Source organism: Carya illinoinensis, chromosome 11, assembly GCF_018687715.1.
Source record: "Carya illinoinensis cultivar Pawnee chromosome 11, C.illinoinensisPawnee_v1, whole genome shotgun sequence".
Taxonomy (NCBI): domain Eukaryota; kingdom Viridiplantae; phylum Streptophyta; class Magnoliopsida; order Fagales; family Juglandaceae; genus Carya; species Carya illinoinensis.
This window is the reverse complement of record NC_056762.1, coordinates 37,931,063-37,954,908: the sequence shown is the minus strand read 5'-3', so window position 1 is coordinate 37,954,908 and position 23,846 is coordinate 37,931,063. Positions and strand designations below refer to the sequence as shown.

Genomic DNA, 23,846 nt, shown 5'->3' with positions numbered 1-23,846 from the left:
CTTTTGCAAGTCTATCTCCACGCATCTTGCAATACAGAATCTACGATGACACTTGTATGAAACAATGAGTTGATCCAACCCACATAATTACACCAAAAAATGTGTGGCGGATACTTTTGTACAAAACTCTTGTTCATCTACCATTGCTGAACTGAAATGGGAACACCAAAAATCAAGTGACAAGAATAAACATCAAAAAAATGCCCAAGTATTAGTACCTGACTCACTCAAAAATGAGTAGCACTAATGCTATCCCAAGTGCAGGAGGATGTCGTGTAATAATTAGGAATAAATTCCTAGATCGTCTCCTCAGGGAAAGTTGCTTAAAATTAAACTTGTTTAAAAAAATGTGAAAAACTTCACAAGAGAAAATAAGAGGATGATATGTACAATGGATGGAAAAGTGCAATGAAAATCAAAATTTACTGGTCGTGAACCAGATTCATGTTTGTTGGTTTTAAGTGCAGCGATGAAATGTAAGGAATTAAAATGCAAGAACGTAAATTAAAATTGCTGAAATTAATAGACTGAAATTTAAAGGAGAAAGAAAAATAAATGACATTAATTTAAATAGAGGAATTCAAGGTGCAAGGAAAAATAAATGACAGTAATTTAAATAGACAGAAATTAAAGGTGAAAGGAAAAATAAAAGAGCATGAAGAAAATTAAACTTGCAAACTCCAAACGATGAACACAAACGAGAGAACGGAAAAAGAAAGACTTAATGCTACAACCGAAAGAATAAGAACTAAATATGAGAAGTAAAACAAGTAAACAAAAATGAAAGTGAAACAAGTAAACAAAAACTAAAACTTTACGTGATGCTGCTACTAGCTTCTAAACAGAAAATAAAACAAGAAAACAATACAATAAATGAAAACTGCCGTGCCATTGCTTCTAAACAGAAAAATAAAGCAACTGAACTCCTAAAACAATTACAGCCAAACAAACAAGTAAACAACAGAAAATAAAACAACTGAACAAGTAAACAACTGCTGTCCGAATGAGAATACAAAGCAAACAGAAAATAAACAAACTTCCTCCTGCTGTCCCGAATGAGAATAAATGAAAAACAACAAGTTCAACTCCCCTAAAACTCCTAAGTCCGAAATGAAAAGTATAACAAAAACAAAACTAAACTAAGCTACTGTCCGAATCCCCCCAGCTGGTCTCACTCCAGCTCAAGTGGAAGTCCCAACCAAAACAAAATAAGAAAGGCCCCACTAAGCTACTGCCCGAGAGAGTACTTCAAGCTCCTACCCCCACTCCTGCTACTCGAAAACATAAAACTAAAAACTCCCCCTGGAAACAACTTCCATCGTTTCAACAAAAAGAAAAGAAACTTTAAACTAAGCTACTGCTCCCGAAAATCGACTCCTCTTCATTTCAGCTTTCTTTCCTTTTATAGCCGTGTGTTGCTGTGTTCATTGCATGTGTAATGTGGTTGCATTGTGATTTTCTTTCTTGCTGCAGCAGCTTTCCAGTCCAAGCCGAAAAAGAAGAATGACTCCCCCTCCAAATTCTGCTGCTGCCTACCCCTGCTTTGCTGCTCGTCCGTTCCCTCTTGCCAGCTATCCAGTCCAGAAGAATGCCCTTTCCTTTCTTCAAGTTAAACCAATCGTTCTCCACTCTACCAAACTGACCCCACTTATCACTTCTTCAATCTCGGCTGCATCCCCTATCAACCAACATCTCACTTCTTTTCTTTAATGAGAGGGCCCACGTTCAGCTAACTTCAGCTAACACACTCATTCCCTACTCACTTTTTCTCCTTTCCTACCCTCTCTACTCATGTAACATACGTAACCTCACCGGATTACTTTAAAATTCCATGCTCACCCACTCTCACGCCTATTCTTTCCGGCTTTTGCTTTTTATTTCTTTTTGTTTGCTCATGACTTTTCTTCACACGTCTCTCCCTCTCTCAACTCCCACCAATTCTGCTGCTGCCTACCCCTTCAGCTAATTCCAATTCCAGCCCCTTGCTTTCCGAAAATGTTGACTCTTCTTCTTGCTTATTTTCCTTCATTTCGTGTAGTTGAAAATTCTGTACTCCTCTCTCCAATTCTCTCAATCCGTATCTCTTCCTCAAATGAACGAAAAGTAGCTTGACTAAACGAAAAAGTCGTAGCCCTCTTTCCACTCAAACGAAAAAGGATTCCTTTCTTCTCCTGTGCCATCCGTGAAGTCTGCCAGCCAAGAACCCACCTCACGAAAAATAGCATGAGTGCTCCAGCCGTATGTGAATGATGTTGTTCCTGCTGATGTGTGAGTGCTGCACCGAGTGTGGTTGTTGAGCATGTTTCCGAATGATGTGAGAATGAAGCGTTTCATCCAAACCTTTTAATTCACGTCCAGCTCCCATGTTCTCCTTTTGGGTTTTATTCCCATTACATCAAGCTCTATCTCAAAATCAGTTCATCTTCATCATCAAAATTTCGTTCTCTTGATTTGGCTGATCATCACCATCTCCACCACGTAGAACAGAAGCAAGGGTACTCTTCTTCATCGTCAACAGTTCCAATTGGATTTATTTGAACTGAAAATAAAAATAACACTCAAAAAAATAAATTAAAAGAAAAAATATATTATCACAAATAAACTATATATGTGAGGAAATATTGTCCCATTAAATCATAGTTATAAAATTAAGCATAAACATGATATTAATCAATTAAAAATCGCAACTCGTATTTATGCTTATTAACTATTTTTCCATCTAAAACCAATAATAATATCATGATGAATTTAAAATACATTGGTTTTAAATAACTAAAATATGCAATATTTCAGCTCAATCAGTACCCATAAGGTAACTACATATTTCTAAATAAAAACATTATAAATAAAACTCGAAGATGCATTAAACATATATGATGAAAATTGCTGGGAAAAAATTTTCATCTTCCCAAAATAATAGGCCGTGCATTTGAGATACAAACCCCATTATGGCCAGATTTATTCCCACGGGTGTGTCTCACGCAAGCTATCCGGCTGGGTTCCATCTACCCCAAATTGCATCTGTGAGATATAATATTTTAAAATATATCAAACCAACATATAATGGCAATATCCAAATCCAATAAACAGAAAATAAAAACTGTATTTAAATAAGACTATTTACACTTTCTTGAGTCTTATTCACGACCAATCCATACTCGGTGGCATTAAAGTCCAACACTTCGGTAGTGTTGTGAGGCGGCTAACAAGAAATCCAAAAAATGTTAGATCAAAGTCTTTCCCGAATAATATATAATTTTGAAAACCACGTATTAATAACACAATTACTCCACCTCCTATAAGCCACGTTCAAAATTATAATATTACCTGAACTGGGACATCTTGTTATCTCCCAACATCTGTTTGGCCAGATAAGTTCTTACACGTTCTAACAACTTCTCCTTCTAGTCCATGCGGCTACGAAGTACAAAAAAACAGAAAAAAATATTTATTGGAAGTATATTTCACTCTTAACAGTTAAATGAACAAATAGAAGCTGAAAGTTCTACATCATCCTTCATATCAATGTACCTGTTCACGTTTTCCTTTCTGACTACCCTTCTTCGTCATGGGTTTCACCCGCTCAATCATTGATTTTTTCCTAAGAGACGGCAGTCTGCTTTTTCCCCTCACCACATGGGGATTCAGTACTTTCTTCGAACTCGCTTCAGTCGTTGTATCGAGTGTAGAACTTACAACCTTCGACGGTGGCTTGTTGCTGTGGTAGCTTAAGTTCATTTCTTCTAGCTTACGTAGCATATCCTCAGTATGGTCATCACATGATGCTGCATTTGTAGCTACTTCGTAGCATTTCTTGATGATGCGTGAATATCTCAGAACTTCAGGCCTCTGATCAACCACGTCATAACTACTTTGTATAAGGGTGTAAGTTCGTTTTCTGTCTTTCCTCCATCGATCTAGTATGTACTTATTTGGAATCGAACAGACTTTGTTAACTCTCATAATGCCCAAGACATGTCTACACAAAATCCCTCTCATCTCATATAAGGCACATGAACACTTCACTTCGCATTCGGCCTCATTAATGTAGACTGTGTGGGTCACATCCTTAATGAAACCATCGACATTCACTTCATCTTCTACATGGTAAGTTGCAATTACACCATCCTTCCGGTGAAGAGTTGGAAGAGTTGCAAGCATCCCTATCACTTCTTTTTGAACTTCTCTGAATTTATTGCAAGTGTAAATGTCTTGAAAAATCTTCTCAAGTGGAGAGGGAGAGACGAGGGGAATTGTGACGTTGAATGAGTGGAAGTCTGCAGCACTTTCATTCTCAATCTTCTTCCTCAAGGCATTATCAAACTAATCGACAAACTCTTTCAAGTTTGTCTTAGCATGCACGTAGCCATCGAAAAAAGCATTCATGCTCTTGCTTCTTTGGGTTGTACTCATTCCAGCCCAAAAAACTTTTTTCATGAACACTGGTGCCCAATACGTATATTCATCGTATAAACTCTTCAACCAAGCATTTTCCTGCAAGTTATACTCCATAATGAACACCTCCCAAGACACCTCAAACTCCTCTATTGTGTGAGAGTCATATACACAATTTAGCAACTGACTCTTCAACCCGGTCTTGTATGCACCATGTGAACCTAACTTCTCAGGGATTTTTTTCAATATGTGCCATAAACAAAATCTGTGCAGGCTATTTGGAAAAACGAGACTTATTGCATTTTTCATGACTCTATCTTGGTCTGTGATAATAGCCTTGGGAGATTCACCATCCATACAGTTCAACCAAGTATGAAACAACCATGTAAACGTTTCTGTATCCTCGCTCGAAATTAATCATGCCCCCAACAAAATTGACTGGCCATGGTGGTTTACACCAACAAATGGTGCAAACGGCATCCCATATCTGTTTGTCAAATACGTCGTGTCGAATGTCACAATATCACCGAAATATTTGTAGGCTGCCCTACTTCGGGCATCTGCCCAGAATACATGCCTCAACCGCCCGTCATCATCCATATCCATGAGTGAAAAGAACCTGTCATTCTTATATTGCATCTGAGTAAAATACTCACGGAGGACTCCAACGCCACCTTTCCCAAGTCGAAGGTGGTGTGCCCTGTCAATATAGTTACAACAGTCTTTTTCATTGAAAGGGAGGTTTTCAAACCCACCCGCTTCTTGCACAAGAGAGGCGAAACTCTTGCTCATTCTGATCCTAGCTTGATCATTTATATCTAACACCCTCTTAACAGACTCACTGACTTCTCTATTGCAGCAAAAGAATCTCGACTTTTGTGGACTTAGGCTGTGATTATGGGTATTGTTAACACTCGACAACGTCAACATCCCTTTTCTGAATAGGGCATTTATCGTTGCCTTACAATCTGTCTTTGATGTCGGACATGGTCTTGCGACATTTGATGTACGGTTCCGTACCTTCTCACCACGAGCACAACCCACTGTCACATATCTAACACTCATATCCTCAAACCTATGACTCCTTTGTGTCATTATCCCAAAACCACATTGTTGCCCATACCTTTTGTAGTAAGAAAGTAACTCCTCTTCAGATTGAAACACCATACTCAACTTCGGCTCCTCTACGATTTCGGCCCCTTCAGTATGCAATACATTTTGTGGCCCTGGCCCAGATTGGTTCGTTTGATTTGATTCAATAGTATCATGATACGAAGGCGTAGACATAGTTTTTCCCGTAGAGTCAGGTGATATATTTTCAGGCTCAACGGCATGGCTTGAACTTGCAGAGTGTTCCCCAATGGGAGGATTAGTCCTTGAGTGAAATGGGAATATCGGACTTGCCTGCAGTTTACACCTACAAAATGAAATAAATTGATTACACTCCCAGTATAGAAATAAGCCCACTATCTAACAAACAAATTTATCACCTGACTTCATGTTGTTGGGTTGGCATCAGGACGCGCCACAAATGGCGGTAACCATGCATGTGGAATTGATGGATGGCAACCATGCATATAATTTGATAAATCCGGATAAAATTGTATTGGTATCGCCTAAACATTTAAAACAAAAATGATTATGAAACAAAGATCTAGAGAATATTGTCCAAAGTAATTGACAGTAAGAGGCCTGGAACATAATTCCCAAGAATGGTCTTGTGGCAACTAGTTCCCAAGACTAGTGATGATAATAAAAAAAAGTACAAAATTTTACCATTCACAAATATGTACCTGGGTTGATGGATTTGTTGCATGTTCTTCGGTAGGAGGTGTAGTAGAAGATGCATGCTCCTTCCCTTTCTCCATCTAGAGAATATTGAAATTCATATTATATAAATTTATTCAAATGATACAAAGTAATGTTATATCTTTTGCAAATTGCACCCAATCCTCTCTATATTCAAAACATAACAAAAAAATTGCAAATTCAGATTGTGTATTCATATTAGAAAAATGCTACATTGAAATCAGAACCCCAAAAAATTCTATATTAAAAAAATATAGAAAAGACAAGATGTAAAAATTTGTTTTAAATTCAAATCATATTATTTCACATGCTATCGGAACCCGTGTGATTCTAGTCTCAATTTATTATTCTCAATATTGGCATCACAAATATTGGAAAAAAACCCAATATTGGATGGATAATATCAGAGATTATGACAATCGTCTTTATAGTACTTCTAAGTACATAACACATATTGAAACCAGTAAGTTCTATTTCTGACTTATACAATACCATCATTTTCTTGTGAGGGATTGAAAGATATTAATCTTGTAAACTATGACTAATAGGTTTTTTTTTTTTTTGGCAAGTGTAATCTACAACTAATAAATTAGAGATTATATTCACACTCTTTAATGGGCAACAATCCATTCAAAATGAATTAAAGGGGCCATCCAAATTGTCATAATTGGGAGAGGGTGACATATTTGGCAATCGGTGATAATTACAATGACCAATATGTGAGCTCCATCTCGGGTGGCTTCTGCTCTTCCTTGGGTGAAGATCCCAAGCTTGAAAATAAATGTATACAGACAAAGAAAATGGCTAGATGAAAAAGCACAAGTTCTCTCTAAATGACCAAAACTCATGCAAAAATATGAAGTTCACAGTGACCCCATTGTGGGCAAGGTCTAGCCAAAGGGATGTCCTTTACAAATGAAATTAAAGGGAGCCATCCAAACTGTCATAATTGGGAGAGGCTTCCAATTAAGAATGCTAAACACAAATTCTCTCTAAATGACCAAAACTTATGAAAAATTGAGAAGTTTCCAGCCACCCCGTGGTGGTCAAGGTTTCACACAGACCCCTATATGACATTTATCAGCAAAATGGATTTTTTCAACATGCATAGATGACAATAAAACAACTTTCCATGTAATTTATGATTTTTAACCTAAATTTGGGTTGGAGTTCACTCTCTGTTTGTCGACTCCTTTCCTCTATCTAGAAGCTTGGGGACTATTTTTTCTTCTAAACCAAAATCAATAACACTTTATCAGGGGATGGAAAACACCATCTCCTTATGCAACAGCAAAAAATTACAAAAAACTTACATGTTTGTTCTAAAAAAATCACTAAACTAAAAATGAGGAACCTTGCACTTTTCGAGAAGATGACAAGCCTTGCACTTCAGATTGCACTTTTCAGAAGATGGAGACAAAATAGCAAACGGTGAGCCATGCACCGTTTGCTTCTTTGGTTTATTAGGCACCGTTCGGTGCTTTTAGGCACCTCCCCACCTCCCCAAGAATTATGCAGCAAATTGCTGCAACGTAGTGATCTGCTCTCCTATAAATAGGAGAGCTTAAGGGTGCAGATAACAGCGTGCAGCAGAGAGTGCAGAAGAGAAATGAGAGAGGAAGAGAGTGGGTGAGCAGAGAGAAATTTTTTTTCTGTAAAAATCATTTCATAGTGAAATAACAGCAGCTGTGGATGTAGGCAATTGCCGAACCACGTTAAATTTCGTCCCTCCTTTATTTAGAATCGTCTCTGTGTCAAACAGCTCCCAACAACTGGTATCAGAGCATTGGTTTGAGCTGTCTGAAAATTCAAGTTGTTCAAAATTAATTTTTGACAACTCCAAGCTATTCCTTGCGTCGAGACGAATCTGTTGCCACAAACGGAATCGAAAACGGAGGTCGGACGAGGCTACATGCGCCCCTAGAAGATCGGCACGTGCATCTGCTGCAACTCACGCGCCCCACGCGCTTCGGAGGTTGAAGACGCGTGCACCACACGCTCCCACGCGCCCCCACTCGCGCCAGAGGTTGAAGACGCGTGAAGGACACGCACCCACGCACCCCCACGCGCCCTAGAGAGGTTCGGCGCGTGTGTCACACGTGCCTCACTCTCCCCCACGCGCCACAGTACTGTACGCGCGTGTTCTACACGCGCCCACGCGTTGCCCACGAGCACTGTGCAGCGCGTGTATCTCACGCGCCAAACAGATCAGAATCGTCCATTTTTCAGATCTGTTTTTGGCTAGATCTAAGCCATTCGGAGTCCGATTTCGACGATCAAATAGTGCTTTCCAACTATTTGGATCATTCCGGACTCATCCGTACAGTCGAAATTTTGAGATTCGGCATCAGTACATTGGATCTGAACCATCCACGTGTTGCAGATCATTTTGGGCTAGATCACGCCAGTTGGAGTTCCATCGCAACGATCAAATAGTGCTGACAAACTATTTGGATCATTCCGAACTCGTTTCCAGCTAATTCGAGTGTTTCGGACGCAACGGTGATCTTTGTTTGTTTGAATTTGAACTCATTTGTAAAGTTATGGCTGGAGAAGAAGCTAAAGGTGTTGGTATCGAGAAATTTGACGGTACAGACTTTGCCTACTGGAGAATGCAGATAGAGGATTATCTCTATGGGAAGAAACTACATCTTCCACTCCTAGGAAGAAAGCCAGATGACATGAGCAATGAAGATTGGAGTTTCCTTGATAGACAAGTGTTGGGAGTCATTAGACTAACACTGTCAAGATCAGTTGCACACAATGTGGGAAAGGAGAAGACCACGGCGGATTTGATGAAAGCTCTATCGGACATGTACGAGCAGCCATCAGCCAATAATAAAGTGCATTTGATGTACAAGCTATTCTACTTGAGAATGGCAGAAGGAACTCCAGTTATTCAGCATCTGAATGAGTTCAATACCATCATCAATCAATTAGCTTCTGTGGGGATCGAATTTGATGATGAAGTGCGTGCACTGATTGCTCTAGCTCAATTGCCAAAGAGCTGGGAGGCCATGAGAATAGCTGTCAGCAATTCTTATGGCAAAACAAAGATGAAATATCAAGATATCCGGGACCATATTCTTAGCGAGGAAGTTCGCAGAAGAGATACGGGAGAAGCATCAACTTCCAGTTTTGCCTTAAACCTCGAGACGAGAGGTAGATGAGCTAGTAGAAGTTCAAATCGGGGCAGATCGAAGTCCCGAAGAGGCAGAAGTAAATCTAGATCCGGAAAACAAGTACAGTGCTGGAATTGTGGCAAGATTGGCCACTTCAAAAATAATTGCAAGGAAGCAAAGAAGAAGAATGAGCATGACTCTGTTAATGCTACAACAGAAGAGCTCCGAGATGCCTTACTCCTTTCAGTCGACAACCAAATTGAATCTTGGGTGTTAGATTCAGGAGCCTCGTTCCACACTACAGCACACCGAGAAATCATGCAGAATTATGTCACTGGTGATTTCGGGAATGTGTACTTAGCAGATGGTGAAGCGTTGAAAATCGAAGGCATGGGAGATGTACCAATCAATGTGCCCAATGGAAGTGCATGGTTGCTACAGAAGGTGCGACATGTTCCCAAGCTCATGAGGAACCTAATTTCTGTAGGACAACTTAATGCTAATGGGCATTCGGTACTATTTACCGGTGGCACGTGGAAGATAACAAAAGGAGCTATGGTAGTAGCTCGAGGCACAAAAACAGGTACTCTATATATGACTTCAAGCATTAGAGATACTATTGCAATTGCTGATGCAAATGCCAACCTATGGCATCAAAGGCTTGGTCACATGAGTGAGAAAGGAATGAAAGTACTATTATCCAATGGGAAGTTACCAAAGTTGGAATCAACTGATTTCGACATGTGTGAAGGTTGCATTTTTGGGAAACAGAAAAAAGTTAGTTTCCTGAAAAATGGTAGAACTCCAAAATCTACAAAGTTGGAGTTGGTGCACACAGATTTGTGGGGGCCATCCCCAGTCGCTTCTCTTGGAGGATCGCGGTACTATGTTTCATTTATTGATGACTCAAGCAGGAAAGTATGGGTTTATTTTTTGAAAAATAAATCTAACACATTTGATACTTTCAAGAAGTGGAAAGTCATGGTTGAAAATGAAACAGGCTTGAAGTTAAAATGTCTGAGGTCAGACAATGGAGGAGAGTACATCGACGGAGGGTTCAAAGAATTCTGTGCTGCAAATGGGATTAGATTTTAGAAGACTATTCCCGGGACACCGCAGCAGAATGGCGTAGCTGAACGCATGAACAGAACTCTCAACGAACGTGCCAGAAGCATGAGGCTGAATTCAGGATTACCTGAATGTTTTTGGGCTGATGCAATTAACACTGCAGCCTATTTGATTAATAGGGGACCTTCAGTTCCCTTAAAGTTTGATCTACCAGAGGAAGTCTGGAGCGGAAAAAAGGTAAATCTTTCCCATTTGAAAGTTTTTGGCTGTTTATCATATGTTCACATAGATTCTACTGATCGTAACAAGTTAGAAGCCAAATTTAGAAAATGTTTTTTCATCGGTTATGGTGATGAAGAATTTGGCTATCGATTTTGGGATGATAAAAATTGCAAAATCATCAGAAGTAGAAATGTGATATTTAATGAGCAGATTCTGTACAAAGCTAAGTCACAAGCTGAATCTGAGGAACAGCCAAAGAAACCTGAGGTTGTTGACTTTGATGTTACTCGAGTCAACACTGATCAGAACGAGGATCAAGAAAATGATGATACACAGATCGAACAACGTACACCACTCACTGCTACTCGAAGATCTTCAAGAACAATTAGGCCACCACAGCGGTTCTCACCATCTCTATACTACATCTTGCTAACAGATAGTGGTGAACCGGAAAGTTATGATGAAGCTCTACGAATTGAAGATTCGATCAAGTGGGAGAAAGCCATGCAAGATGAGATGGAGTCACTGATGTCAAATCAGACATGGGAGCTAACTAAGCTTCCAAAAGGCAAGAAGGCTTTGCACAATAAATGGGTGTACAGAATTAAAGAAGAACACAATGGTAGCAAGCGCTACAAAGCCAGAATGGTCGTGAAGGGGTTTCAACAAAAAGAAGGTGTCGACTACACAGACATTTTCTCTCCAGTTGTAAAATTGATAACGATCAGGCTAGTGTTGGCAATTGTGGCTGCAGAGAATCTACATCTTGAGCAGTTAGATGTGAAGACTGCATTCCTTCATGGTGATTTGGAGGAAGACATCTATATGCACCAGCCACAAGGATTCTCAGTGAAGGGAAAAGAGAATCTAGTTTACAAACTGAAGAAGAGCTTGTATGGCCTAAAACAAGCTCCACGACAATGGTACCGGAAGTTTGACAACTTCATGTGCAGTAATGGATTTTCAAGACTGCAGGTCGACCATTGTTGCTATATGAAGAACTTTGACAACTCTTATATTATCCTACTGTTATATGTAGATGATATGCTCGTTGCAGGGTCAAGCATCGAGGAAATCAATGAACTGAAGAAGCAGTTGTCAAAGCGGTTTGAGATTAAGGATTTGGGTGCTACAAAACAAATCCTTGGTATGAGAATTATTAGAGACAGGTCTAATGATACTCTCAAGCTCTCCCAGGAGGAGTATGTAAAGAAGGTGCTCAGAAGGTTTAACATGGACAAGGCGAAACCAGTGAGCACACCCTTAGCTAGTCACTTTCGACTAACTAAGGATCAGTCGCCAAAGACGGAGGAAGAGCAAGAATGCATGGACAGAATACCCTATGCATCTGCTATTGGTAGTCTTATGTACGTCATGGTCTGTACAAGGCCAGATATTGCACAAGCAGTGGGAGCTGTGAGCAGGTACACGAGTAATCCAGGAAAGTAGCATTGGGAAGCAGTCAAGTGGATTTTAAGATATCTACAAGGCTCTTCAGATACGTCACTATGCTTTACAAAAGCAGGTTTAAAACTACAGGGATATGTAGATGCTGATTTAGCAGGTGACATTGACAGCAGAAAAAGTACTACTGGATTTGTGTATACGCTGGGTGGTACAGCTGTATCGTGGGCTTCTAAATTACAGAAGATTGTTGCTCTCTCAACTACAGAAGCGGAATACGTTGCTATAACTGAAGCAGGAAAGGAAATGGTTTGGTTGCAGTCATTCTTGGAGGAATTGGGAAAGAAGAATGAAAAAGGCATTCTGCACAGTGATAGTCAGAGTGCTATTTTTTTTGCAAAGAATCCAGCCTTTCATTCCAGAACAAAATACATACAGTTGCGATACCATTTTATCCGATCTCTTCTCGATAGTGGACAGCTGATACTTGAGAAGATACGAGGAACAGAGAATCCAGCAGACATGTTCACAAAATTAGTTACTGCTGACAAACTAAAGCTGTGTATAACTTCAGTTGGACTTCGTACTTAAAGGCATGACTTGAAGTTGCTGTGATGATTGCTATAAAGATATGTAGACTCATTTGTCTCCAAGTGGGAGATTGTTGCAGATGGAGACAAAATAGCAAACGGTGAGCCATGCACCGTCTGCTTCTTTGGTTTATTAGGCATCGTTCGGTGCTTTTAGGCACCTCCCCACCTCCCCAAGAATCATGCAGCAAATTGCTGCAACGTAGTGATCTGCTCTCCTATAAATAGGAGAGCTTAAGGGTGTAGATAGCAGCGTGCAACAGAGAGTGCAGAAGAGAAAGGAGAGAGGAAGAGAGTGGGTGAGCAGAGAGAAATTTTTTTTTTCTGTAAAAATCATTTCATAGTGAAATAACAGCAGCTGTGGACGTAGGCAATTGCCGAACCACGTTAAATTTTGTCCCTTTTTTATTTAGAATCGTCTCTGTGTCAGAACAGCTCCCAACAAAAATCACTAAACTAAAAATGAGGAACCTTGCACTTTTCGAGAAGATGACGAGCCTTGCACTTCAGATTGCACTTTTCGGAATGCCAAATGTAGAACAGAAAATGAGGAACCCAAGACACCTCTGTAATGGTAGAAAATATAGCAAAACAGAGACTAATGAGATGAAATAGAGAAAATGAGAGATGAAAATACAGAATGAGATAGGAGTTGGTCGCGCGAGTGAAAATGTTGGAGAATATAAGTGGAAGTCACCTCGGAGGAGGCTGTCGGAGAGGAGCCGGTCGTAGAGGAGGCCGGTCGCAGAGGTCCTCGCACTCGCAAGCCACAGATGGGTGAGCTGACAGCAAACATGCTTCGGAAGCTTTGTATACGCTTCCCTCCGTTTTCCTGTATTTTTTTATTTTTTTATTTTTTAAATGACCGGCCACGTTAGCGTTGGTGCGCAGTTTCATCTGCGGCGCGCCTGCATGTAGAAGAACTGATGTTTTATAATGTTAGCATCTTTTCTTTCCCCATTATTAAGTCTAAGAAAACTCTTGATTCAGGCGATCTAGCGTCAATTGCGCACTCAATTTTGATTTGAAAAATGAAATTATGCGTTTCATTAAAGAAAGATATTGGAGCGTTTGGAGTGGAAAGAAAGTGTTGACAGCATCAAACTGTGCGTAACATATTCTCCATCTATCTACATAAGGACAATTGACTTCTTGAGGTCACTGTCAATCTTCTGGTGGTGGAAGATGAGGTACAAGTATGGGCTCAAAAGTAAGCGGGAGAGCTTTAGAATGAAGCTCGACTTTGAATTTAGTGGCACAGTAGGAGGCTCCATGGAATGGGGTCTTGAGATTTGTGATCTGTGGTGGATGTGTTTGCTCTTGCGAGCTGTGATGGCGAGTTTCTCCCTCTTTGTGAAAGTATCAAAACAAATGAATTTTTGCCAGCACATAAGAAATAATTCTAACTGTAGCACATAAGAAATAATTCCACCATATAGTTTGAGGTAACAGAAAGAGTCAAGTTCAGTTTGGTAGTAAAGAATTTGATATGAGAATTTTGAATTTTAAAATGAAATATTATTATTGTTTTGGGATTTGAAAAAGTTAAATTATTTTGTTATATTTTGTATAGGAATTTGGAAAAGTTGTAATGATAATATTTAAAATTTTGAGTTTGAAATGATAATTTTTATATGCCAAACTGAATGTTTGGGGCTTTCAGAAACATCTATGAATTCATATATTAGATGAAAATGGTTGGTGGCGAAAACTCTTGTGCGAATTCATATTTTGGACAAAAATGGTTGGGGCCAAAACAGCTCTGCAAAATCGATTTCATCGGTTCTTTTTTTTTTTTGTTAATAAAAACAAATAAAGCCACGCAGGCAATCAATTGATACATAAGATCGCTTGTAACTTGTACCTATAAGAACTGTAAATTTAAACTCAAAACCAAACCCTTTTGACTTTTACATCATCTTCTAATAAAAATTTAAGGATGATGATATATACTTACTACTTTTTTACTATTTTTTTTATTATTCTAATCTATTTGAATTTTTTTTTATTTTTTAAAGTAATTTTTAATAACTTTAATCATTAAGAAAAAAATTTTAAAAATATAAAATCTCAATAATAATCACTTCTTTAACTATTAAGTAAATAAAAAAATTAAAAAAATAAAAAGATAATAAACCTATCATTATTCAAAAGTAATACATAAAAGAATTGTTCGCAAGTTATGGAGTCTAAAATTTAAAATGGTTAAATCTTCCGTAGCTATTTCATAAAAAAGTGGATTTCATTAAAGAGACTAGTCTTTTTTATACTTGATATTTACGTGAAAAAAATATTTTTTTAATTATAAACTAAAAAGAATGTATGATATTTACACGTTATAAAACCGTATCTAGTTTACTGCGTGCAAATATTTTTTCTCCTACTTTTTTACTTAATTATGATAGAGCCCGTTTGGGTGGAAGTGATACCTGCGTCCAAACAACCCCAAACTCAAAAAAGAATAGCTATCCAGGTGCAGAGGACCATTCCCAGAACGGAATGGCGCACTTTCTTCAGGCTTCCGGGCCTCTCCGCACTCTCTCCAAGAGACACTCGCTTTCCTCTCCTCTTACTCTGCTGCACACTCGACGTACGAGATCCCTCTTTTGCAAAATGTCAGCCGAGTCGGCCCCCCTGACTCACTCCATCACCCTCCCGAGTCGACCCCGTGAGCCCGTACAGATTGTAGCCGCACCTGGCATCTCCAATACTGAGTTCAGGCGAGTTACATTTATTTGTAATTGACTAACTACCGTGAAAAATTATGCTTAGTTTCAGTTTTTTGCCAACGAATTCCAAGTAAGTGCAGATTTGGGGGGGCTAGCTATATATATATTTTTTAAAAATGCTATAAACACAAAGGATACCACACACCGACGTGGGAATGTGCCACTTCTTCTCCTAATTTTTTTCTCTTCCTTTCTTTATTCCCAATTTTTTTTCTCCCCCTACCCCTGTGCCCTATCTCCCACGCTGGCCATGAAGGACACCGTTGTCCGCCGTGCGCCACAGAAAACGCCGGCGGTTCACATGGTGGCCGCCGGAACCCATGCTGGGCGCTGAGGCTCGACTGGGCCGAGGAGTTAACGGCCACTGCTGCACCCATGCAGCATCCCATGGCCAGGCAGGTAGGCAGTCGAGGATCGTCTCTACCGTGGCCAGGCGGTCAAGGACCGTCTCCGGGGAAGCAGACGACGCTAAGGTGGCCTCCGGCGCCCCTCCCCTGTCACGCGGTCCATCCTGTGTGCAAGGTAACAGTTGCCCAATCTGAATCACAAAAGGCTTTTAACTGAAGAGAAGATGAGCTGGAAAAGAAAAGACCTTGTCCAGGGTTCAGCTTCACATATCTCAGTACCCGAGTTGCTACATCAAGATGAGATTGACATGGCTTGTCCAAAAACTGACTTAATGTATTTACAGCATAGGAAAGATCTGGCCGAGTTATTGTCAAGTAAATAAGACGACCAATAAGCCTTCTATATGAACTAGGATCAGCCAACACATTATTATCTTCCTTGGACAGCTTGCAAGTTTGATCCATAGGAGACTGAGCAGGTTTAGCAGCCAATAAACCTGAATCTGAGAGAAGTTCCAAAGCATATTTACGCTGACAAACAGATATACCAGTGGAACTTCTAGCAACTTCAAGTCCTAGAAAATATTTAAGATTTCCTAAATCCTTAAGCTTGAACTTAGAATCAAGGAAGGACTTGAGGGCAGAAACTGAAGAGGAGTCATTGCTAGCAACAACAATATCATCCACATAGACCAAGAGAGCCATAAAGGAAGAACCCGAGATCATAGTGAAGAGAGAATAGTCTGACTTTGATTGAACAAATCCATAAGCAATTAAGGTAGTGGAAAATTTGGAAAACCACTGCCTAGAAGCTTGTTTTAACCCATATAGGGACTTATTAAGCTTGCAAACCCGGGCATCATTGGGTTTGGCAAAACCAGGGGGCATCACCATATACACTTCTTCATGTAATTCTCCATGAAGAAATGCATTATTAACATCAAGCTGCTGCAAACACCAATTTTGAGAGGCAGCAAGAGCAAGTAAACATCTAACAGTAGTGAGTTTTGCCACAGGGGAAAAAGTATCAAAATAATCAATCCCCTCTTGTTGAGTGTAACCCTTGGCTACTAATCTAGCCTTGTATCTCTCCAAAGTACCATCTGACCTAAGTTTGCACTTATAGACCCACTTACAACCGATAGGATGTTTTCCAGGAGGAAGTGTAGTTAAGGTCCAAGTGTTATTTGCTTCAAGAGCAGAAATCTCAGCTTGCATAGCTTCTTTCCAATGAGGAATTTTAATGGCTTGAGAAAATGATTTAGGCTCAGAATGAGATGAAGTAGCTAAAGTAAGAGCTAAGTGAGATGGAGAAAGTTTAGAATAAGAGATACAAGAAGAAAGAGGATATTTAATACCTTTTTGTGCAGAAACAGTACCATCATCCAGGGAAGATTGATGAAGTGGATGCTGAAATGAAGCCAAGTTACAATGGTAATCTTGCAAGTAATGTGGTTGCTTATGAGACCTTGATGACCTTCGAAGAGTATGGGATGGGGCTGGAATTTGAGGATCTGAGGAATTATTTTGATGGGAATTAAAATCTGTAGATTGAGTAAAATCTGTAGAAACAGATAGAGGAAGGGAAAATGGAATTGGAAGAACAGGATTAGGTATGGAAGGTGTAGAAGGAGCAGAAATAAATGAGAAATCTAAAGTAGTGGATTTAAAAGGAAATGTGGTTTCATGAAAAATCACATCTCTGGAAATATGGACAGTACGATGAAGAAGGCTATAAACTTTATAACCTTTTACACCAATGGGATAACCAAGAAAGATGCAAGGCTGAGCTCTAGCATCAAACTTGGTTTTATGAGTAAGAACTGAAGCATGGCAGAGGCAGCCAAATGTTTTCAAGTATTGATAACTTGGTTTAACAGAGAATAAAATTTCATGAGGAGATTTGTGATTTGGTAACAAAGGTGTAGGGAGGATATTAATAAGATGGACTGCAGTTAGTATACTGTCACTCCAGAATTTTAATGGTAAAGAAGATTGAAACATGATAGCTCGAGCAATATTAAGAATATGCTGATGTTTTCTCTCTACAACAGCATTTTGTTGAGGAGAATAAGGACAACTCTTTTGATGTAAAACACCATGAGTACTAAAGAATTGTTTCATGTCAAACTCAGGTCCATTGTCAGATCTAAGGACCTTGATGGTGCATTGATATTGAGTTTGAACAAATTGGAAGAAGGATTGAATGTAATTTCTAGCTTCTGACTTAGACTTCATGAGATAAACCCATGTACATCGACTAAAATCATCCACTAGAGTGAGGAAATAACTGAAACCATTATATGAAGTTATTGAATAAGGTCCCCAAATATCACAATGCACCAAATCGAATATAGAGGAAGATGTTGAACTACTAATAGGAAAAGGTAATCTTTTCTGTTTTGCAAGAGGACAGATTTTACAAGAAGAGTGACTTGAAACTGAAATGAAAGATTCCTTGGACAATTCCTTAGGAAACTCATGAAGTAAAAATTTCATTCGAGAATGAGATACATGTCCTAGTCTACGATGCCATATTTCAAAGGCATTATTATTGACAGTAGAACTGAAATTACAAGAAGAAAAACAAATTGAAGAATCATCAATAGTCTTTTGTGAACCTTGCAGTAAATGATAAAGGCCTCGAGTTTCTTTACCCACTCCAATCGTCTTCCAGCTGGAGAGGTCCTGTAGAAAACAAAAACGAGGAAGAAATATGAGACAACAAGGGATTTGAGAAACTAATTTGCTTACTGAAATGAGATTACAATGAAAGGAAGGAACATAGAGAACATCTTTAAGTAATAAAGATGTAGAGAGTTGAACATTACCAATATGAGTGACTGGAACAAACTTACCATTTGGCAAATGAACTGAAATATTAATGGAAGAAGGAACAGAAGTAAACAAATGAAGGGAGCTGATCATATGATCAGTTGCACCCGTGTCAAAAATCCAGGAATGAATAGAAGATTCCTTAGAAAAATCTTTATTCACAGAATAGACAGATGAATAGGAAAGAAGAGAAGAATTTTTACCTGAAAATGATGGAACATTGGAACTTGAAGGATTGTCAGATGATGAAACAATACCTACATGATTAGCAGATGGTTGATTTTGTGGATTAAAGGATGAATTATGAGAAAGAGATTGAGATTGAAGCATGGAGATAAGCTGTTGACACTGCTCCTGAGAAAAAGGTATGACTGGACCAGAACTAGGTGTAAGAGCATCAGTGCAAACTTGATTGGCTGAAGGAGGTCCAGATGCTTGTTTGTTCTTGGTGAATTTGAAGCCAGGTGGAAAGCCATGAATCCGATAACATTTCTCAACTGTGTGACCTTGAATCCCACAGTGGCTGCAATAAGGCTTATCCTTGCGTGAATTGTACTGTTTTCCAATGAACTTGTGTTGAAATTTAACCGGCTGAGACTGAGTAACCATAGCAACAGGTTCAGATGCAAAATTGCTAGGAAGAGATTGGCTGATCTGACGTTGTCTTTCTTCTTGAAGGACAAGTGAGAAAACTTTGTTGATAGGGGGGAGAGGATCAGATAACAAGATCTGACCTCGAATATGAGCAAAAGAGTCATTAAGACCCATTAGAAATTGTAAAACATATTCTTGATGATGAAACTCCACTACAGTTTTCATAGCACCACAAGAACAGGTCGGTAATGGACGATAATTCTGCATTTCATCCCATAGTGCCTTCAAATGAGTAAAATACGCACTGACGGACAACTATTCTTGACTCAGACTAGAAATAGCCTTTCGGAGTTGAAAAATACGAGGGCCATTGCTATGAGAAAAACGTTCTTGAAGATCTTTCCATACATCAGCAGTAGATTCAATGAAAATAACACTAGCAGCAATATCTTTGTTTAGAGAATTCAAGATCCACGAAAGGACCATTGTATTACAACGAATCCAAGAATTGAAGAGAGGATTATCCTCAGAAGGTTTCAGCAAAGTACCATTGACAAAACCAAATTTATTTTTAGCAATCAAAGCCATAGTCATTGATCGATTCCATGTATGATAATTTTCATCAGAAAGGGGTTGAGAAACGAGTTGAGCACCTGGAGTATCACCATTGTGTAAAAAGTAGGAACTGGAGGCATCTTGATCTGGAGGAAGAGGCGGAGCGGAAGATCCAGAATTCTCTCTCTGATACCATAACAGAAAGTTGAAGTTGGATTCTAGGTTACAGAAGAGAAATACAGCAGAGAGAAAAGTGCTCTGTATATTGAAGTTCTCAAGTTACAAGTAAAGTAAAAGTAGTTTCCTGTACATAAAATATCTAACTTATATACTTGGCTAGAGACTGTACACGTTTACATTACATAAATATTAAGACAAGGAGAGGTGCACACGGGAGAGCTCCGTTCACGGCATTCACGACCCCCGCAAGAGGGGGCCGTCATGGCTGCAGTCATAAACCAACCGCCTGTGGGTCACCGGTGGTCAGTGTGGTGGCCGGCGGAGGGAAGGGGAGGAGGGGAGAGCATGGAGAGGGGGGGAAAGAGGGAGATAGAGGGGAAAAAAAAAGACGTGGCACATTGCTATGTGCCACATCAGTGTGTGGAATTCTTTGTAGGATCCTTTGTATCTAAGTTCTCTTTAGTTTTCCCAGGAATATGGTAAAGATATTCCAAAATCACTTTATGGGCTAAAAATACTTTCAAATAGGAGCCAACAAACGACCCGTAATTCTCACCAGGACTTTGTTGCTATTTAGAAGGTTCCTAATGGTGCAGGAATGCTATTAATTCCTTCTTGTTCAAGCAATGGTTGAAGAACCTGCAAACCGAAACTGGAATTTTAGCGAACCATGCGCTGTCACTGAAACGTGTGCTTATCCAGGTAGCTATCTCATTCCTACGTATACAAGCAGTATTCATGTCTTTTTCCTAATGTTTTTGTCTGATTTAGTATTAATTCAATTGAATCATCATTTGGGGTGTTTTATTATTTTGGTCTGTATCACCTATAAAAAAAAAATTATTTTGGTCTGTATCGATATAATAGTCATAATGATTGTATTCAGTTTTTATGGTGTTTTCTTGTCTGTAACAGGGAGTCGATATGTTTGGAGAGCGCGTTGGTTTTCTCAAATTCAAAGCTGACATTTTGGACAAGGAGACAGGAAAAAAGGTATTTAATCATATCTATGCTCTGCTTCTGAATGGAAGTTCAATTGGATTCATTTTGTATTCTGGACATTTTAACTATGTTCAATTTGTGTTTTTTCGTTCCTCTTGTTTTATCCCAGCTATGTCCAACAGAATAGCCTTACTAATGTTATGGTAATTCTTGATTTTTTTTTTAATCTTTTTGCTGATAGATGAACTTGAGACCTCATTTACCTTGGAAGATATGTATCTCATTTGTTGTCTCATTCTCCATCCGACGCATCCAATGCTATCCTCTTGTTTCTGTTTGTACTAAAATGTTCTTAGGTTCCAGGTATTGTATTTGCACGAGGTCCAGCTGTAGCCATACTGATCCTCTTGGAGTCGGAGGGTGAAACTTATGCTGTGCTTACCAAACAGGTTAGCTTTATCTGTGTGTATGCGCGTGTTAACCTTGATGTAAGCCAGTGTTCTGTCTGAAGCTTTACCCGAATTTATTGAAAGCATAAATATTATTATGCATTTGGCACTGATTTAAGATAATGACCATACTGCTACTTTCTCCGGACCTAATTGAAAGTTCTTACGCGTCAAAGGTTAGGGTCCCTGTTGGGAGGCTTATTTTGGAATTGCCTGCTGGAATGTTGGATGATGACAAGGGTGATTTTGTTGGCACTGCAGCTCGGGAGGTCAGTTTGTCTCTCTCAAAAATGATTTAATATATGTGTGTGTGTTTCTATGCATCTATCTTATCCCTTTTTTCCTGTGCATTTCATTTCTAGCAGACCAATATGTATGTGACACAGATCTTGTTTAGTAAACTTTTACTATGGTAAGAATTGCGAATGAGCATGTAGGAGGCAGCAACTTAGGAGGCAGTGAGACTGACTGAAATTGCAGGAATAGGTTGACTTTCTTTGATGTCTTTATGAGAGTGGAAGTAGTTTTGTATAATATGAGATTGCTTCACCTCGCGGTGCTCACACATCTATCAAAGTTGTGCTAAAAATGGATGTAGTTTTGATCTTTTGATTATGACAGGTTGAGGAGGAGACTGGTATACACTTAAATCTAGAAGACATGGTTGATCTCACGGCCTTCCTGGAACCATCCACTGGATCAAGAGTCTTTCCTTCCCCGGTATGTTAGCGGTGGTCGTTGTTCTGGTTTACCTTTTGATTGTTTCACACTTGGGTTTGAAGAATTAGTGCACAAAGAAACTTTTATTTCAAGATTCAGGAATGAAAGCAGTGTCGTTGAAGGTACTTACCATAAACAAAGAGTGCATCTCTTTTCCATGATTTCTTTCTTCTTTTCACCTTTTATGTTTAGGTGTATCTCTATACGTCATGTGTGCTTGACTAGTAGCCCGCCTGATGGTGAGAAATTCTATGAATTGATTAAGTTCTCGTTCAACTTCCGAAGAACCTTAGTGCGGGAAGTGCATTTCTCATTAAGGAAAATCCTGCTAGTCAGAATCATCTGGTCTAAATGAATTATTATTTGTGACATTAACTACATTAATAGTAGGTGAGTTTTTAAGTTGTGTGATTTTCGTTTCCTATAGCGAGAGCATTGAATACCAAGGAAAAATTCAAAAATAAATGAATAGGAATAGCAGTGCATGTTGGGATTTAGGAGCATGTTGTTCCAGGTTAATATCATTTGCAGTGGGTCAGATATGTATGGTCTGCAAGTGGCTGGGATCAGGCAAGTGTATGATTTAAAAAATGAGAACCCGGGATTAACTATCCATTGAATCATCTGTAGTATCCTTTTCAATAAAATCATCCGAATCCTCTTCTTCCCCTCTAGTTCAGTTTAACATTTTCCGTTGTTTTTTATGCCTAGGGTGGATGCGATGAAGACATTAGCCTCTTTCTGTACCGGGGGTGTGTGGGCAAAGAGATTATCATGCAACTTCAAGGAAAACAAACTGGTCTTCGTGAACATGGTGAGCTGATTGAGGTTTGTGTCGTTCCCTATAAAAAACTCTGGCGCATGACACCTGATTCAAAGGTTCTAATGGCCGTTGCTCTTTATGAAATGGCCATGAGAGAAGGGTTACTACCACATTCAGAGGCCTAAACTGCAACTTTTCAGCCACAAGGCGCTCTTCATGTTGACTGTTTATGGAATCACGGCACTAGTCATTCTATATTCTGAATGAATTCGCCATGCGGTATTAAACTCCAAATTCATTTTTCAAATGATAATCATTTTACTTGGATTACCTCGATGGAGAATGGAATTGTGTAATCCGATCCCAAACACTTACAAGTAGTGATCTTTGATGTCACTTATTGAAATCTACCACATCTCGACAGATGGCTTGATGGAGCTACAATGTTTTGTATGGTACGGAATTTCTGTTATATCTTGGAGGTATATTATTTTTTTCTTCCCTTTCGGTTGAGTTAATTTGACCATAGGTTATGCAGTTATCTTCATGGTTGTCAGAGCCCAGACTTGTTGAAGAACACTGAAAAGCAGGCGTCATTGGGTTTCTTGGAAATTTTAATCTTCATTTTAGTACTATATCGGGACCTTATGAACTGGATGGATGCATACATAGAATGGCAATTAATATAATTTTTCAGCGGTTCCTTTTTCTCCATTGGGTTAGGTTAAGAATATATGGTTTTTCTCTTACTAGCAGCCTGTCATAAGACATGGTCCTACATGAGCATCGATGCCTATTCACCTCTTGTTTCTATTTGAACTATAATTTCCTTGTGTTCCGGATTGGAATGCCCAACGAACTCATTCGAAAAATAACTTTATTTAACCAACGGTCTCCGACTTTCAATGATACTGGTTTTCCTTTCAGGTAAGTTTGTATCTAGAAACCCCTAGGATTGGTTCAAGCGGTAAAAGTCTTGGTATTGCTAGTATACTCTCTCTAGGTCTAAGGTTTAAATTTTTTGTTGGGTAAATAATTTTTAAAGGTCATCGGATTGGGGAAATTTTTCTTTGAATTATCTGGTATGAACTTGTGAAAATTTTTGTGATGAATATCTGTGCA

General features: G+C 39.1%; 3 protein-coding genes and 1 long non-coding RNA gene across 5 annotated transcripts; 1 reads left to right on the top strand and 3 right to left on the bottom strand.

Moving 5' to 3' along the window:
* Nucleotides 1-796: 796 nt before the first annotated feature.
* Nucleotides 797-2,658, bottom strand: LOC122282970. Its single transcript, XR_006230512.1, has 2 exons — nucleotides 2,341-2,658; nucleotides 797-2,275 (listed from the first exon to the last, which is right to left on the bottom strand). It is a non-coding gene; the product is annotated as an uncharacterized LOC122282970 (long non-coding RNA).
* Nucleotides 2,659-2,958: 300 nt separating this feature from the next.
* On the bottom strand, nucleotides 2,959-4,752 carry LOC122282468 (protein FAR-RED IMPAIRED RESPONSE 1-like). The gene is made up of 4 exons (XM_043094419.1): nucleotides 4,429-4,752; nucleotides 3,532-4,323; nucleotides 3,125-3,202; nucleotides 2,959-3,021 (listed from the first exon to the last, which is right to left on the bottom strand). The coding sequence occupies exons 1-4, from the start codon at nucleotides 4,750-4,752 to the stop codon at nucleotides 2,959-2,961; spliced, it is 1,257 nt and encodes a 418-aa protein (XP_042950353.1).
* A 60-nt stretch (nucleotides 4,753-4,812) lies between these two features.
* LOC122282467 (protein FAR1-RELATED SEQUENCE 5-like) lies at nucleotides 4,813-5,895 on the bottom strand. Its single transcript, XM_043094418.1, has 2 exons — nucleotides 5,891-5,895; nucleotides 4,813-5,812 (listed from the first exon to the last, which is right to left on the bottom strand). Exons 1-2 carry the CDS (start codon nucleotides 5,893-5,895, stop codon nucleotides 4,813-4,815), a joined length of 1,005 nt encoding a protein of 334 aa, XP_042950352.1.
* A 9,163-nt stretch (nucleotides 5,896-15,058) lies between these two features.
* LOC122281205 (nudix hydrolase 14, chloroplastic) lies at nucleotides 15,059-23,438 on the top strand. Of its 2 annotated transcripts, XR_006230178.1 has the most exons (8): nucleotides 15,059-15,330; nucleotides 20,447-20,552; nucleotides 20,766-20,843; nucleotides 21,149-21,241; nucleotides 21,418-21,510; nucleotides 21,863-21,961; nucleotides 22,673-23,179; nucleotides 23,263-23,438. XR_006230178.1 is itself a non-coding variant. In XM_043092543.1 (7 exons), the coding sequence occupies exons 1-7, from the start codon at nucleotides 15,110-15,112 to the stop codon at nucleotides 22,907-22,909; spliced, it is 927 nt and encodes a 308-aa protein (XP_042948477.1). In that variant the 5' UTR covers nucleotides 15,059-15,109; the 3' UTR covers nucleotides 22,910-23,438. The 2 variants fall into 2 exon arrangements, 1 of the variants encoding a protein (XP_042948477.1); XM_043092543.1 differs by having other exon boundaries at nucleotides 22,673-23,438.
* The last annotated feature ends 408 nt before the right edge of the window (nucleotides 23,439-23,846 follow it).